The sequence below is a fragment of the Solenopsis invicta genome, chromosome 6 (assembly GCF_016802725.1).
Source record: "Solenopsis invicta isolate M01_SB chromosome 6, UNIL_Sinv_3.0, whole genome shotgun sequence".
NCBI classification, from domain to species: Eukaryota; Metazoa; Arthropoda; class Insecta; order Hymenoptera; family Formicidae; genus Solenopsis; species Solenopsis invicta.
In genome coordinates, this window is record NC_052669.1 from 301,506 (window position 1) to 318,445 (window position 16,940).

At 30.5% G+C, this 16,940-nt stretch overlaps 1 protein-coding gene and 1 long non-coding RNA gene across 2 annotated transcripts; one reads left to right on the forward strand and one right to left on the reverse strand.

The window, feature by feature from the left end:
* Positions 1-2,427: 2,427 nt before the first annotated feature.
* LOC105205269 (E3 ubiquitin-protein ligase Topors) lies at positions 2,428-16,548 on the forward strand. Its single transcript, XM_039450975.1, has 7 exons — positions 2,428-2,635; positions 5,147-5,596; positions 7,624-7,851; positions 8,989-9,260; positions 9,342-9,572; positions 12,112-12,328; positions 12,703-16,548. The coding sequence occupies exons 2-7, from the start codon at positions 5,184-5,186 to the stop codon at positions 13,853-13,855; spliced, it is 2,514 nt and encodes an 837-aa protein (XP_039306909.1). The 5' UTR covers positions 2,428-2,635; positions 5,147-5,183; the 3' UTR covers positions 13,856-16,548.
* Positions 5,839-7,574, reverse strand: LOC120358141. The gene is made up of 2 exons (XR_005575078.1): positions 6,477-7,574; positions 5,839-6,440 (listed from the first exon to the last, which is right to left on the reverse strand). It is a non-coding gene; the product is annotated as an uncharacterized LOC120358141 (long non-coding RNA).
* Positions 16,549-16,940: the final 392 nt, after the last annotated feature.

Sequence of the window (16,940 nt, forward strand, 5' to 3'; positions counted from 1 at the left end):
AATAAATTTCAAGTATTTTTACATTTTTATATTTATTTTTTTTAACAGCATCTACATTTTAAGTATGTGTGACTACATATGATTGTTTCGTATTTAAATTGCGCGGATATATTTGGACCCAAATTTCATTGGCTCATCACATCGAGCCACGCCTCTTACCGCGCATCGAGCCGCCGACGATGCGCGTTGTTTCACCTTGTTTTTTACATCATGAACTAGGCCTATATGTTCTAATAGCGTTTTTCATTGGGAAAACTAGTGCGCACTGAGTGTGCACTTGCCGCTGGCAATTGGACATTTCGGTTCGTGCGATGACGGTGCCAACGGAAACGCCCAATTACCTGCAGCAAGTGCACATTCAGTGCGCACTAGTTTTCCCAATGAAAAACGCTATTAGAAACCTGTTCGTGTTGCTGCCCTTTTTGAATTAATTTCTTTGTTGTCTCTCTCTTTCTTACGATCGAATATACCGTTTGTTTTCTGTTCCTGAACTCGCTGAATTAGTGTGTACTTAAAATGAAATAGATATATATTTGAAAGTTAGTGAAAGCAAGATGGAACGTTCCAGTGCAATCTAGTGCAGGAATAGAAAACAAGCCTTGTATTTATCTCATCTCGAGTGCAAAAATTTTTGGGGATTTCAAGCAACTCGAACAGACCTAAGGTTTTAACCTAGGTTTGTCGTCATTTGCCGGAATCGTCCAATTAGAACAGATAATTGTCCGTTCTAATTGGACGATTATGGCAAATGGCGACGAACCTGGGTTAAAACCGTTAAAACCCACTGCAATCAAAAACAATAATTAATAGGTTTGTTTTCTATTCTTGCACTAGGTGCACTAGAACGTTCTTTCTTGCTTTCGCTAACTTTCAAACATCTATTTTATTTTAAGTGTATGTACAGTCGTGTTCATTATAGTTGCGACACTTTTTCTTAGATGCGTCTCTGAACTAATTTTTTGGGTGTATATTTACAGTTTATGATTAACGTAATGGGTGTACACCCAAGGACTTTGATTCTGTCCATGGGGAAATTTTTCAAACTGAGAAGTCACCACTTTCTACATATTTGCAGTTCATGATTAATGAAACAACTAAAGCTTATTGGTCGTTATGTTAATCATAAACTGTAAATATGTAGAAAGATAGCGACTTCTTAGTTTGGAAAATTTCCCCATGGACAGAATCAAAGTCCTTGGGTGTACACCCAAGGACTTTGATTCTGTCCATGGGGAAATTTTTCAAACTGAGAAGTCATCACTTTCTACATATTTGCAGTTCATGATTAATGAAACAACTAGAGCTTATTGGTCGTTACGTTAATCATAAACTGTAAATATGTAGAAAGATAGCAACTTTTTAGTTTAGAAAATTTCCCCATGGACAGAATCAAAGTCTTTGGGTGTACAGTGCGTTGCATTGATGCCTGGGGTACCGATTTTAGGGACCACGTTTCTTTCTTGGTTATTTTTATATTTATGACTGAATGCTGTGGTGATCGTTGACGGCAGCATTCGGTCATAAACGTAAAAATAAGAATAAAAAAGAAACGTGGTCCTTAAAATCGGTACCCCAGGCATCAATGCAACTCACTGTATAGTCGTGAGCTAAAAGGTTGCAACACATTTTCTTCGATGGTTTTTGGAATGTAGACTTGCTCATCGATTGGCGAACGTAATTGGTTAGATCCACAGGTAAGAACCAATCACGTTCGCCGTTCAATGAGCAAGTCTACATTCCAAAAACCATCGAAAAAAATGTTGCAACCTTTTAGCTCACGACTGTACACCCAAGGACTTTGATTCTGTCCATGGGGAAATTTTCCAAACTGAGAAGTCGCTATCTTTCTACATACTTACAATTCATGATTTACATAACGACCAATTAAGGGCCTCGCACATGAAATGCATAACATAACATAAGTACAACATAAGATCGACGGACCAATGAAAATGTTATGTAAATTAATATGACGACTTTATGCTGGATGCTCATTGGTCCATCGGTCTTATGTTGTGCTTATGTTATGTTACTCATTTTATGTGCGAGGCCCTTTAGCTCTTGTCGTTATGTTAATCAAGAACTGTAAGTATGTAGAAAGATAGCCACTTCTCAGTTTGGAAAATTTCCCCATGGACAGAATCAAAGTCCTTGGGTGTATATACATACCTACCGTTTGTTTTCTGTTCCTAAACTCCCTAAATTAGTGTGCACTTAAAATGAAATAGATATATATTTGATAGTTAGCGAAAGCAAGAAAGAACGTTCCAGTGCAGTCTAATGCAGGAATAGAAAACAAGCCTACGGAATCACTTCACTCGCGCAGTCGCACCTGGCAAGGGACGTTTTTGAACGCACTCCTGTAGTTACGTGTGATTCAGACAAAATACACGCATGCGCAGTCGGCAAGTCAGCTTGTCGAGCAGTGAAGTTTTTTCTCTACTTTGGGAACATTGTGTAATACATGACTATCCGCGCTTACGGCTGAAATTACCGTAGAAAATTATTGGAGATATCATAAAAACGTATTTGTGCTAGGAGACAGACATCGTAGTGAGGACGGAGTCTCGACATTTGCGGACATTTGCGATTTTCATCTACGATATCATATGCCTAACATTGGAAACGAAAGCAGGTGAGAAACTAAAAGGGTGGAGAAAGACGCTTATACAGAAGAAACGTCTGACACTGACATGAAAAAGTATCGACGATGCGCCAGATCCTGTAGATTCATAGCGTTTTTTCTGTTCTCTCTCTCTCTCTCTCTCCCCCCCCTCTCTCCTCTCTCTCTTTCTCCATCTCTTTCATATTTCTACGAGGAACATATTCCGCGTATAGTTATCCTTAATTGTACCTTAAAAGTACCTTAATTGTTCCGTATGATTTCTAGTCGAATATTTGGCATTCTCTGCTCCGAATTGAAAGTTTTTTCACTTTTTATTAAACTCGTTGCTATAAAATGGGAAATCTTGTAATGCTTAGATAAGTATAACAAGATGCTCTGTAGGCGTCTATCTCTTTATTATTGTCTTTCACGTATGATGCGATTATGATGGAGTGTCGTGACAAGATATACGCTGATTCATATTAATCAAAGATTTGTGAAAAAATTTTGTAGAACTGTTTACACCACAAATTGTGTTGGATACCAAATGATAGTAATGAATATAGTTAAAAATGTAGATTTTACTAATTAATTCCATCATTTAAAATGACTGAATTTATATTATACTTTATTGCCATTAAACAATCATTTTTTATAATACACAGTCACATGAAACTAATTATCTGAACACACGCAAGTGGAAGTTGTTTCATTTAATGCTGCAAATTTATCAAATATAATTTTAAAAAAACTTGAATAAAAAACTAGTCAGCTACATTTAAAAATATATACTTATGTTCAAATTAACACTTACTCGCCATTGTAATTTTTTGTTCTTCACTAGCCATCACTCACATTTTATGATTCTATTAAAGGATACACTGTAATGAGATGGTTTTCAATTGTTCTTTTACTTAGTTTTAACCTTCTAGTATACGATTAAAAAGTGAAATAGCAATAAAAATTGATGAAACTATATAATTTTAGCAAATATGTTAACAAAGTTACAGCAAATACAAGATAATTTTTGAAAAATTATAACTTTCTTAAAAATCATTGTAGGGAACTGATTAAAAAAAGAAATTAAAGTTAAAGAAGAATCATATTTTTATTAAAAAAAAAAAAAAAAAAAAAAATGTTTTATTGGTTTGGATTCATAATTTAATGATAAAGAAGGAGTTACAATTTGGATCGATTTCAACCTACTTTAAATTTTGTTCAAACTGATGAAAAACTGTATCTTGAGGTAAATTAGATTCAGTTTGAGTGATTCCAGCTCAAACCGACTTATTTAGTATGGCAAAATATTGATTTTTGAAGTAAAATGACGCACCACCACACTAAATAAGTCCATTTGAGTTGAAATCACTCCAATTTAATATAATTGACCTTCATATTGTTCAAATAAAATATTGTAAAAAACATAAAGTTACTTTAAATTTTAACACCTTTACTTGCCAAGCTGGGCTTAATTGCATACTAAATTTTTTATGCCAACCTAACCATTGAAATAACAGCTGTTACAAAAACGCCACTGCGACGTCATGTTCTTCCACCAACAAAGTTTTATTAGATGCGATATAGGTGCGTACAGCACGTACTGTATGCAACGTGAAAAATTTTACTCAGACACAAGTGACTCCACGATAGCTAAGGATACGATAGTAAGGATTAACAAGATTCACTGTCTGTTGTTATAATAAAAATATATAAACTTTAATACTTCTAATAAAATCTGATTGAAAAATTTATTTAAATAAAATTGCAACAAAGCATTAATTTGACTTTATCTTTTTACCTAAGTTTATAAAGATATATATGGAAGATGGTAAAATTGTAGCAAAATAACATTAAATAAACATATATATATATATATATATATATATATAGAGATAGATAGAACTAATTCAGACATGCAAAATACTGGAAGTTTATTTTATACTGTATAAGTCAATATACTTTTGCATACTTTTAATGAAAATGGATTACCGCTAAAAATTTTTACTTTTAATCAAGTTTCCCTTAAAAACTGATTTGACTCTTATTTACCACTCTCCTTTCTTTATTGATTATTGAAAATCCGTTAATTATTTATTTTCTTAAAACATTATAATGTAATATATGTGTATGTGTATATATATATATATATATATATATATATCCCCTAAAAATTATATAATATAATCCCTAAGTAATTAAAATATTTATCTACAGAAATTAACTTCCAATATCCTGTCAGAAAAATCAGTTTTGTGACTGTAAATGTTGTCATATTTCTGTAATAATATATTATGTTTTGAATATACAAGTTTGAATATATAATTTTTATATCATTATAGTTTTATACATAACTTGTTTTTGCACACATAATTGTACTCAATATCATATTGCATATTAATTTTTTGTTTATTTGCTAGAATGATTTTTTTATATAAATATCTTTTAATATTAACTCAAATTTTACATTTAATTTTAATCTTGAGTAAAAAATTACCATTATGCAACTTTTTTAATATGTGTACTCTTGTTCTATTTCTTCAGAAATTTCTCCACGAATGGATATTTATAATCGATAGCAATGGAAGGCCCATTAGAAATAAAGGACTCGAGTGCAGGTGTGGAGGAGCCCATAAAGTCTGAAGCTCCCATACAAAATGCTGATAATAGCGAACGAAGCGACGGCACGGCCTCTCCACCTCCGAATTGCAGCATTTGTCTGGGAAAGCTAATCAATACATCTTTCACAGACAGCTGTCTGCACCAGTTTTGCTTTACTTGTTTACTTCAATGGTCCAAAATTAAAACGGAATGCCCTTTATGCAAACAGACATTCAAATCAATTATACACAATGTAAGATCTGAAGAAGATTATGATCAGTATCATGTGCCACGCGATTTGGCATCGCAAATTCCTCAGCCACAAGTAACTGCTACTTTGGACGTCAATTTTGATGTCGATTGGAATGTTGCGCCTCGTCGATTTGTTTACAGGTATAATTTTTATATTACCAATATGAATTATAGTAGTTAGATGGAATTTATTTTTCTTCAGTTTACAAATGTTAAGGTTAAGAAGGAGACTTTTACATAATCAATACATCTAAAACTCACACATCCATCCATACCACAGACTAAAGATTCATATCATTCCGCGTGCCCGCTACGTGTAATACATATATTTATCTATTCTCTACTCATACATCTTTATACTCTGCATTTTTTTTTAATATTTCTTTCTATGTTTTCTTACATTTTTACATTTCTATACATTTTTCTACTGTTTTTGAGCTATTTTCTTACACATAATAGAACTTTACTTTCTCTATGCCTATATCGTTTTATATACATTTATATCTTTTACATTTATACATTTTTTTACCTTTTATATTTACATTTTTATTCTTAAACCTTTATACTTATTAACATTTTTTCAATATCCTATCCTTTGTCCTATCTAGCTTTTCCGTCCAGATCCTATTTATAATTTTCTCCCCATTCCTAACCTAATTCTATAAATCAGTCTTTCGTATACTCGCACTCCTTTACATAATGTTCCATGTACTCCTTACCTTTTTAGCAGAATATACAAGCCTAATGTCTCTCCTTCAATCAATACTTATTCGCTTCCTCTAAATTTCCGCGAAAACCTAAGTTTCATCAAAGTTCTTACTTTGTCATCCTTATTCACTTCCTCTAGTTTTTCTTTTTCTAAATAGCTAGGACTTTTAACATTTATCATTATATTTTTGTACCTCGTGTTATACCTTGCCTTTGCTATTCTACTTTTTTTTCTCCATTGTCTTTACATATCCTTTTCCTTTAATATTAATTCTACCTCCATTTCTTCCTTTCCTTTTTCTTTCAGCTCTACCTCCATTTCTTCCTTTCCTTTTTCTTTCAGCTCCCTTGCTTCTATACTCTCATATATTCCTATTGTAATACTTCTCTCTTTTTTCCTTGTAATTATCCTTCCAATCATATCTTTCTTTCTTATCCCAACATTCCTTGGTTACATTCCCCCCCCCCTCCTGTCCTCATTCTTTCTTCGTATTTCCTCGTTCTTTCAATTTTTCCATTCCTAATTCTCTTATAATTATGTACTTTGTGATACAGAAATCTAAACTGAACATCCACTTCACATAGTTAAATATAATATTTTCTAATTCTTCTTTTTCTTCTCGTCCTCAAATCTCCATCTCATGCCATGACGCTTTGTATTAAGTACTTAAACAGTGTCCATTTTCTTTTAAAATTGTTTCTGTATATTCTTTCCTCTAAACCCCATACTTGTCTTGCCACCATTTTGCTTTTTCTACTTAATTCCTTAATATACTTTTTAGACTTGCCCTTGTTATACTTTTATTATAAATCCTAAGTATATAAACTCTTGTACCTTCTCAATTATTTTCTCTTCCCAAATCTGTTTTTTTTTCTTTCTTTGTCTTTCTATTAAAAGCAAACCAGCATCTTAGTTTTGTCTGCACATAACTCCAATTTCCTATTTAAAAAATTTCTATTATGTCTAACTTTGTCATTAACGCTATATCCTTTGCATACGCCAAATGCTATATTCTAATTCTATCCATTTTTACTCCACCTAAGTCTCTGTCTTTCAATTTCTTCTCCACATCTGCCATATACAAATTAAATAAGAGTGGCCTCAACAGTCCTGCCTTTCTTCTTTCTTTACCCTGAAGCTCTCGTATAGCTTTGTCCTGTCTTTATTATCATCTTTGTCTTATATATATTTGTTCCATTCTTCTTATCATCTTCTCTTGTAATTCCCATTCTCTGTAGTTTCTTTCACAGTATCTCTCTGTCTACACGGTCGAAGGCCATTTTCAGGTCAGCGAATTGGTCATTATCATGTTATAGCAGTTTAATCGAAGGATTTCCTACAGAAACCAAACAAGTCCGAAAAGTTACATTTTTAAGAAATAGAAAATATTTTTATTTCTCTGTTTATTGTATAAACATAATTTTTCTCGACACATAATTCTTTTTATACAATGTCTCAGGACAACGATGACCGGTAATCGTCGTCACGGAATGTTATTGAATCCAGAGCAAGTTACGAGACGCGAGCAGTTGCCCAGTATGGTACCTCAAGTGTCTAGGGATGAACGTAGACGTAGACGTGCTAATCCTACAGATTATCGACGTACCGTTTATAGACATGGTATATGGGCCACTCCATTATCTGACATATTTGGACGTTTCCGCGAATGTACCCCTGAATATTATAGGTAAACAAATATATGTGTATAGATGCAAAATTTAAAAAATTTAATGTAATAAAATTGACAAATGAGAATCAGACGCAGTTATTGGAGCACAAATAAAGTATATGTTATTTAAAATAAAAAATCAGTTAAAATGATATGTATCACGCAAATTCAACGGTCATGGTACGGACGGTCCAAACATTGTTTATATTCTATTTATGTGATAAAAAAGGTGTAACGAATTTATGTCCGTGACTAAATTAAATACTTTTTTTTTTTGTTTATTGATATATAAAATTTCAGAAGATAGTTTTTTGCTCAGGTATCATTCGGTGTCGATAATTTTAATATCTTTCCAATTTAATTTATGATCGTGATCCATTCTATGCTCATTCTATTATTAAATGTGTAGTGGTATTCATATTTATATGTTTGCGGTTTACGTCTTACTGTTTAAGTTTTTTGAGTGCTTTGGCCTTCAAGTTTTTTGGTACTTTTGCCTTTTGACACGGGAACAAAAGATATTGTTCGAAAAGGAGTTCAAACATTTGAATAAATCAGCAAGTTTTTTAAATAACTGAATATACTTTATTTGCATTCCATTAACCGTACCCGATTTTTATTTGTTAATTTTATTACAATGAATTACAAGGTAAACGTTTCATATAATTTTATTTATTCCAAAATTATAATATAAGTATCCCTCTACTTACAGCTTCTTTAACTTACGATTTTTTTTACTTACGATTAACATGCTATTGACTAAAAATGAATTGGATTATAATTATTATATTAAGAATTATAATTAAAAAAATTTTTTTTATTATTTTCTAAATAAAGTTTTAAAATTGTTTTTAATAATTAGATAATTATTTTGTATAAATGTTTTTTTTTTAATATGAATGTTATTCCATTTATGACTAAAATCTTGAAAACCATTGGAAATAAAGAGATACCTATATATACATATACATACATATATATATATATATATGTATATGTATGTATATATATATATATATATATGTATGTATATATATATGTATGTATGTATGTATGTATATATATATATATATATATATATATATATATATAATTTATATCTAATATTTTTTAAATAAATGTAACATTTTAATTTTTTTGTTTATTCTGTTACAGAAGACAACCACAGGAATTAGATCGCCTTATACCATGGCTAAATAGAGAATTACAAGTTTTGCTTAATAATGAACCGACCCATATTGCATATGTATTGGGTGTAATAATGGATGCCTTAACTCAATATGATATTAGAAGTCCAGAATTTCGAAATATTGTCCGGCCCTTCTTTGCTATACATACAGATCATTTTGCTCATGAATTGTTGAATTTTGCCCAAACCAACTTTGATTTGGTCGGATACGATCAGTCTGTTACTTACATGCCACGTGGTTTGTAATTATTTATATAGTTTATATAATTGCGTTCAAAAAGTATATGATTGTATATAAATCTTATCATATTTATTATAGGTTTATCAAATGAGTATGCAACTCGTATTGCATCACCTACATCTAGTAGTGTTAGCAGTAGCAGTATTAGTAGTAGCAGCAGCAGTAGTAGTAGCAGCAGCAGCAGCAGTAGCAGCAGCAGTCTTACCTTTGATAACGCTGATGTACGAATACTTGCTGAAGCGATTGATTTGAGAGTGAACACTGAGAATGTATTACCGAATATGTTACCGCATTCTATTAGCATGCCAGGTAAGAAGTAAATGATAAATCCAGTCTTATGTTACATTTTCTAGTCTAACTGTCTAGTTTATACATATGGAAAAAAGGAGAGCGAGGAGGAAGGGGGGAGATAGTAAAATAACGATAATAGAATTGCTAATTTTTTGAATCTAATAATAAACAATGAGACTGATACTCCATTAGAGATTTTACATAATAATTAAAAATTTCTTATAATTTGATTTTACTCTGTCCACGAAAGTGGGCGACATAATAAAAAATGTGTTTTGGATGCATTCATATATAATTTTTTATTTATAAGAAACATAATTTTGTAGGAAATATTTTTTATTTTTAAAAATAAAATCAGAATATAATATAGCTACAAACGTCAAGTATACTCTGTCAAGTTGGTTATTTATGACTGAAAATTGTAATCTCCATTTGATACATGTTCTCATACATGTTAATTGTCTTGGCAACTGTTTTGGCAAAAAAACTTGATAATTTTGTCGTTGTCCTCTGAGAAGTGGTGATCAATTAAAAACTTAATCTGGATGGATTTGAATATGGATCTTTGATATGGAGAACAGATGCACAATAACTCTTTTAAGCCTTGTGTGCACAAGGAAATTGGTCTTAGATCGCGGACCACTGAAATATATTACTGGAAACGCACACGAGAGCTAAATAGCGATCCAACAAAGAGGATCCTAAGAAGAATTTTTATCTCTTTCGTACAATCTGACCAAAAGTTTCATCGTACAGTCAAGGTCTCAAGTATTTAGCACGAATATAATTTTCACAGGACTATACCATTCCCACTTCTGTTTACACGTTCAGCTTAAAGTAGAATAAAGAAACCTCTAAGGACGCTCTCTCTTGAATCACGCTCTAACAAAAGATTGTATAGTCGTGCGCATTTCATTAGTATATTTCAGTGTCTCGGACAGAGAGAGAATTGATCAATCGCATTAATTAGTTGACCGAATTGTTCAAATATGATTGGTTAATTCTCTCTCTATCCGAACTCTCGGACCGATTTCTATATTCGCTTAACTGTAAGAATATACCCAGCGCGAACGAAAATTCGTCCGTTTTGCGCACGTTCCCCTAAAGAAGGAGAACGCCTCCCGATCAGGCATATATACTCGCTTTTTTATAGCGGGTAGCATAAGAGCATCGACTTGACATATCGATATTAATTTCTGAAATGCTGAACATATGAAATTTGCAAAAGGACATTGAGTGATTATGTTTATTTCATAAACAAAAACCAATATGATATATTTATAATTTATTATAATTTTTCTTCATATATTAATTTGATATTATATTATTTTTCATTTTATAATAATTTCTAGTTTTTCTGTTATTATTCTATAATAATAACTCTTGCAATAAGGTTTTGTAAAATAAGGATTATTTTTTTGTTTTGCTTTCTAACCTGTAATAAAATTTATCGTGTTGTGTTTTTTTAATTTTTAGTAATTCGTCTATAAAATTTTATTTTTTGCATTTATTGCTTCGTATATTATTATTGTAATACTCAATTATAAAAACGATTTTTAATAAAAATGTATTATATGGATTTAACTATTTCATAAATTATAAATACCCAGTTGTGTAATTTAAATATATTACGGTTTCGATTTAATCACACTGAAATGTAAAGATTATTTCATCTGTTCAATTTTTTAACAATAAGCACGGACTCGAGCGTGCCATATTTACGTAAACAGTACTGAGTAAGGCGCTACGCTCTCTCCATGCTATGTTGTCTGTATGCGCCGACTTAAGTATATTCTTGCTGTTACCCGAGTATAGTAGCTTAGTTTATATCGTGCACTTGATACGTATATCAGGCACTATATTTGAATCAAATTTATATTAAATATTTAATACGTACGATGTAAACATTACCGGATCACCTTGATGAGAGCGTATCAAATAGAAGTATCATACTAAATTGATATACGAACAAGCGATACAAATGACGAAACAATCGACATGAATTAAATTCGTATTATTTTTTTCCCTTAGTACATTCGATATAAACGCAACTGTACTAAAGCATTGATGCGCATCAAATATTTAATACGCGTTTTACCAATGTTTTGACGATGTAATCTAATCAGTATCGTGAACACAAAGCTTTACGCCACGATTATCATGGAATATATACAATATATACTAATATACAAAACATATAATAATGTACTAATATTTTTTATTTTTTGCATTATAGCATTTTTATTAAATAAATAACGATGAAAGTTTTACCTGCGAGGACAAGACGATGAAATTAACATGTCCTTTAGAAATCTAAATTTAAAAAAAATAAATTTTTTTAATAATTTTTTAGATAGTAATTGTAAAATTTTAATGAATATGAAAAAGATCATGAAATAGATCGATATATTTATGTCCGTACAAAAATTAAGAAAAATTGGCAAATCTTAAGGTCACCATCTTACTCTCTTTTTCTTTAAATATAAATTGAAATTTGCATTATTATGTTGCGAAATTTTTTGTGTATTGTATTACATATACTTGCGTAATTATTTAGGCCCTAGCGCATCAGGACAGATGTTTCGCAGAGTAGAAACATCAAATAACGAACCTGAACTATTAATCGTTTCATCGAGTTCCTCTGAATCAGATGGCGAGTGCGAAATAATTGGTTATATAAAACCACGTCATGAAAGAACACCGGAAATTATAGAATTACTCTCTTCTGATTCTGAGCATGCGCCTGTTCCTCATACATCCAATGAAAATACGCCGTAAGTTACAATAAAATTACAAAGCAATTCAATTTTTTATCATTTTACCATAAAACTACATTCAATAAAGAAAAATAGCTTTGCTACTGTTATGAAAATGATTCCCTTAAAAATTACTAACATATATAATTTTTTAATTTTTTTTTAAACGTGTAAAAGGATTTTTAATTTTGTAAAGCCAATTCAGACAAATTTGTATCCTGTAATGTTGGTAATTCTATCGATTTAGGATCCCTTAAATAAAATTGTAAATATAGTAATAATGTAGTAATGTAAGTTGTAATGTAGTAACATTTTATTATATTTGTTATCATATTATCAAATTTTATGTTTATTATCGTATGCAAATGTTTATTAGCATATTTTATTATCAGATCGACCCTAAGAAGAACACATACCGAAAGTGTGTCACTACCAAATACGTCTCATGACACAAAAGGATCGTCTTTGTCATCTTGTTCCCCAACAAGTAGCGATGCTACTTCTGACGATGATTACGATCCAAAACCAAGACGAAACCGCTTGAAGAAATCAGGAAAAAAGACAGTTATGCAAAAACATAAAAAATTATATGGGGCAACAGGAAGTCGAACTAGACTAAAGAAAGAAGGCTCTAAAAAAAGGAAAATATCCAGTTCTAGTGATTCCAGCTCGTCTGAAAGTTCGTTAAAAAAATGTAACGAAAAACGAAGAAAGGCAAGATATAGGGTACAGGCTAAAGGTGCGGGACGAATAAAGCTTATTAAAAGAGAAGAAAGCTATTCAGACGAGGATTCGTCTAGTAGTGACAGTAGCAGTACAGAGACTGATAATAAGATGAAAACCAAGAAGTGTTATAAAGAATATAAATTGAAAAGGGATTGTTCCTCTAGTACAAACGATCATATAGCGAAAAGTGGAAAGACAACGAAAAGTAGGAAAACTTTGAATCTGGAAAAATTAAAGTCTAAAAACAAGGATCCGAAGTGTAGTGAAAATAGACAATCTAGATCTAGAAGTAACAGTATGTCTTCTAACACCTCTGAACGAGATAAAAGGCCGAATTATAAGCATCGAAAATCTCGAAGTACGAACGAGTTTGGAAGTCACGACGAGTGTGCCTCAGTAAATAAAGATACATCAAAAAATGAATGTAAATCTAAATCAAAAAAGAAAGTTTATTGTTATTCTTCGGATTCGGAGGACGATCGTTTAAGATGTAGTAGTCAATGTAGTAATTATTCTAATAAATCCTATTCACATCGGAGGAAATTAAAACGTAAGGAAAAATATAAAGATAAAGACCATCATAGATCCAGCAGAATATTTAATTTATCACAGTCCAATGCAAGTACAATTTTAACGATGTCTATATCGTCGAAAAATGACGTGTATCCGACGAAACATTCCGATCGTAGTGGTGGTTCGGATTGTAAAGAAAAGCATAAGTCACGCAAAGAATTAAAGTACAGAAAATCCGAAAGTGTAAAAAAGTCGAGACCAAAGAAAAAAAGGCGACGTCTTCAATCTTCTTCCACTTCGGGATAATATCATATGCGATTTATGTTAGCTAATATCGGAAAGTATATATAAATTTTCATTTGAGTTAATGACATTTTAATTTTTTATAAGATGCGATAAATAATATGTAATGAAATATAATTTCATATTATTGTTTTGGCCTCCATATTGGTCTCCATTATGACGCCATGGTCATTTCATGACTGTCTCTCATACATTTGTAATATACAATATTTTTAATATTTTAAAAAATAAGCTTAATTAAGATTATTTTTTCTTACAAATTAAATGTTTTATATATCTTGTCATTTTATTACATCTGTATACTAGTAGCACATAAATATTTTCATCTTTATTAATAAAAAGAAAGTAACTTCGTATTCGTCATAAGAAAATATGTATATATTAAAATAAATTTGCATTTGCACGTTTCAAAAAAATTGTTGCTGTAATAATGCAGAACGAAAGATATAGCATACAGGGTGTCCCAAACATGGAGTATGAGTCGTATTGGAGACATGGAAGCTGTCAAGAAAAACAATAAAGTTTTATATCATTTTATAATATTCGCCATAATTATCGACTTAAACAATAAAATGTTTGAACCAATGTACGCCTCGCTTGATGACATTGGTGCGCGATGAAAGGAATGTAATGCGGCGCGATATTACAAATTCGCGAATCGTAGCATCACCGTACATTAGTTCAGATGTTTTATTCTTTAAGTCGATAACTATAGTACAAAATGATATTAAGATTTTTGTTGACTTCCTCTTGACTTCTTCTACGTCCTCGATGCGACTCATATCCCATTTCTGAGATACCCTGTACACACATATATATACACACACACACACACACACATGCGCGCGTATGTTTCAAAATTCGAGAATATGGAGTAAAAAAAACGTGATACTGTATGCTAAAAGAAACAACTTATTTTTAGCGTTCAATGTGAAAAAAATAAAGAGAATTAACTTTTAAATACCATAACTCAAATATTTTACTTTATTTTAATCATTGTTACACAATAATTACAGAATAAAATAAATCATTTTTTCAACACTTGAGAATTGATTAAGTACTCATTAGTAAATTATTTTTTTAAATTTAATGATATTATTTAACTATTGTACACAATTATGTAATATTTAGAATAATAGAATGTTCAGATCGCAAAGCATATCATTAGTTACACTTGTCTTTATTTTTAGATAGACCTACGCGAAATCGGACAAATTTTTTATTCATATTCAATCTTTTATTCATATTTGTAAAAAATGAAAACAATATGTATTTTTTTTAACTTTTCAACAATATGGAAGGTCAAGGCTCAATATTCATAATTAATTTTTATATTTAAGATTATCTTAAGTACAGTCTTAAGATGTCGTAAATTAATCTTAACAGAATCATGTTATCTTAAGGCATTCTACTTATGAATACTAGCTAAGTGACAAGTAAATGTGGAGTGCGCGACAGTCCTGAAAGTCTATATTCATAGTATTCGATTTTTAGATTATAAGATTGTCTTGAGATGTTATCAACCAATCAGCTACATTAGCATTACTATAGCTGTGTTTCGATATAATTGAAAATCTATAGTTCATGTTACATATATTATAGATTTTCAGTATTGAGAATTTTGAAACCAATGACATTAAAGTCTTGAACTAAGATTTGATTATGAATATTGGTCAATTATCAATTTTAATCTACTCTGCAAAAATTATTTATCGAACACAATTTTGTTAAAGGAAAAAGTTATTTTTTAGCATAAAGTATCAAGTCTTTTATTCCGTACGCGCGAATTTTGGTACAACCTGAATATTATTATACGTTTCATAAAAATATAATTATTATTGCGTACAATAATATATGTGTGTGTGTGTGTGTGTGTGTGTGTGCGCGCGCGCGTGTACACACGCACACAAGCACATATATACATCTAATATACGATACATGTTGTATGTGTGCACGTGTGAAATTACTCGTGTTGGCAGTTAGAAAGCAATTGGTGCATATTTTATTGGAATATTAGAATAATCATGTATGGAGTTTCAAAGATTGTAAATATGTGTACTTGGTAAATTATTAGTTTAATATTTGCAACTTATTTTATATATACAATATATATGTATAATCACACATACGAGATACAATGGGAATAATGTTTACACATTAATAAAACTAGAAATATATGTTTATATATTTTTACTATGCATGATACTGGTTTTTTAAAATATTAGAATAACTTTTCCTCTTTCTGAAAATTTTATTAAATCATTGTTCATTAAAACGATCTCTTTTTATATACACATGAAAAATTGAAACGTACAAGTATCTTGTATAATTGCGCAATAATTAATATATTACATATAATAAATGTTACATTATTGACATATTACTTTTTTTATGTGCTGAAATGTGATCTGTTTTAAAAACAAACTTTTATAATATCCGAGATATGATTGAATTAAAAGGAAAACGTGAGATTACAATAAAATGCAAATGTGAATGTATGTAAAAATTACTGCAAATTTGTAGTGTACAAAACATTTACGTAATAGAAGATTGTTTATAATATAGATATAAATTAGGTAACAATTAGATATATCAACATGGAAAAATATATCAGTAAAAGTATTATATTGTGCCCCTGTAAAATCATAAAAAGAATATAAACTAATACCTAAATATAATCGTATATTTTATATTCATAAGTTCGTATAATTTTATTTGTCATATGCATGGTGTGATTTCTAATTAGATATTAATAGATTTGTACTTTTTCTACATCCTAGAACTAAACTTTTCGCACAATTCATTTTTTTTTCTTTTTCTTTACAATGTGAAAAGAAATAGAGGAAACTGGAAAGATGAGCCATGCAAGAAGTTGAGTCTTGGAATATAGAAAAGGAACAAGCCTAATATTTCACACGCGCGGAATAAATCTAAAATAAAAAAAAATAAAAATGTCATAAATATATCTTTAGACTTTATATTTTTCAAATTATAATTGCACAAAATGCAAGAAGTATATTTCTTACATGTATTATGGTTTTAAAATGTGTTGCAATGTGTACTTTATAGTTGATACTTGCTTGTAGCA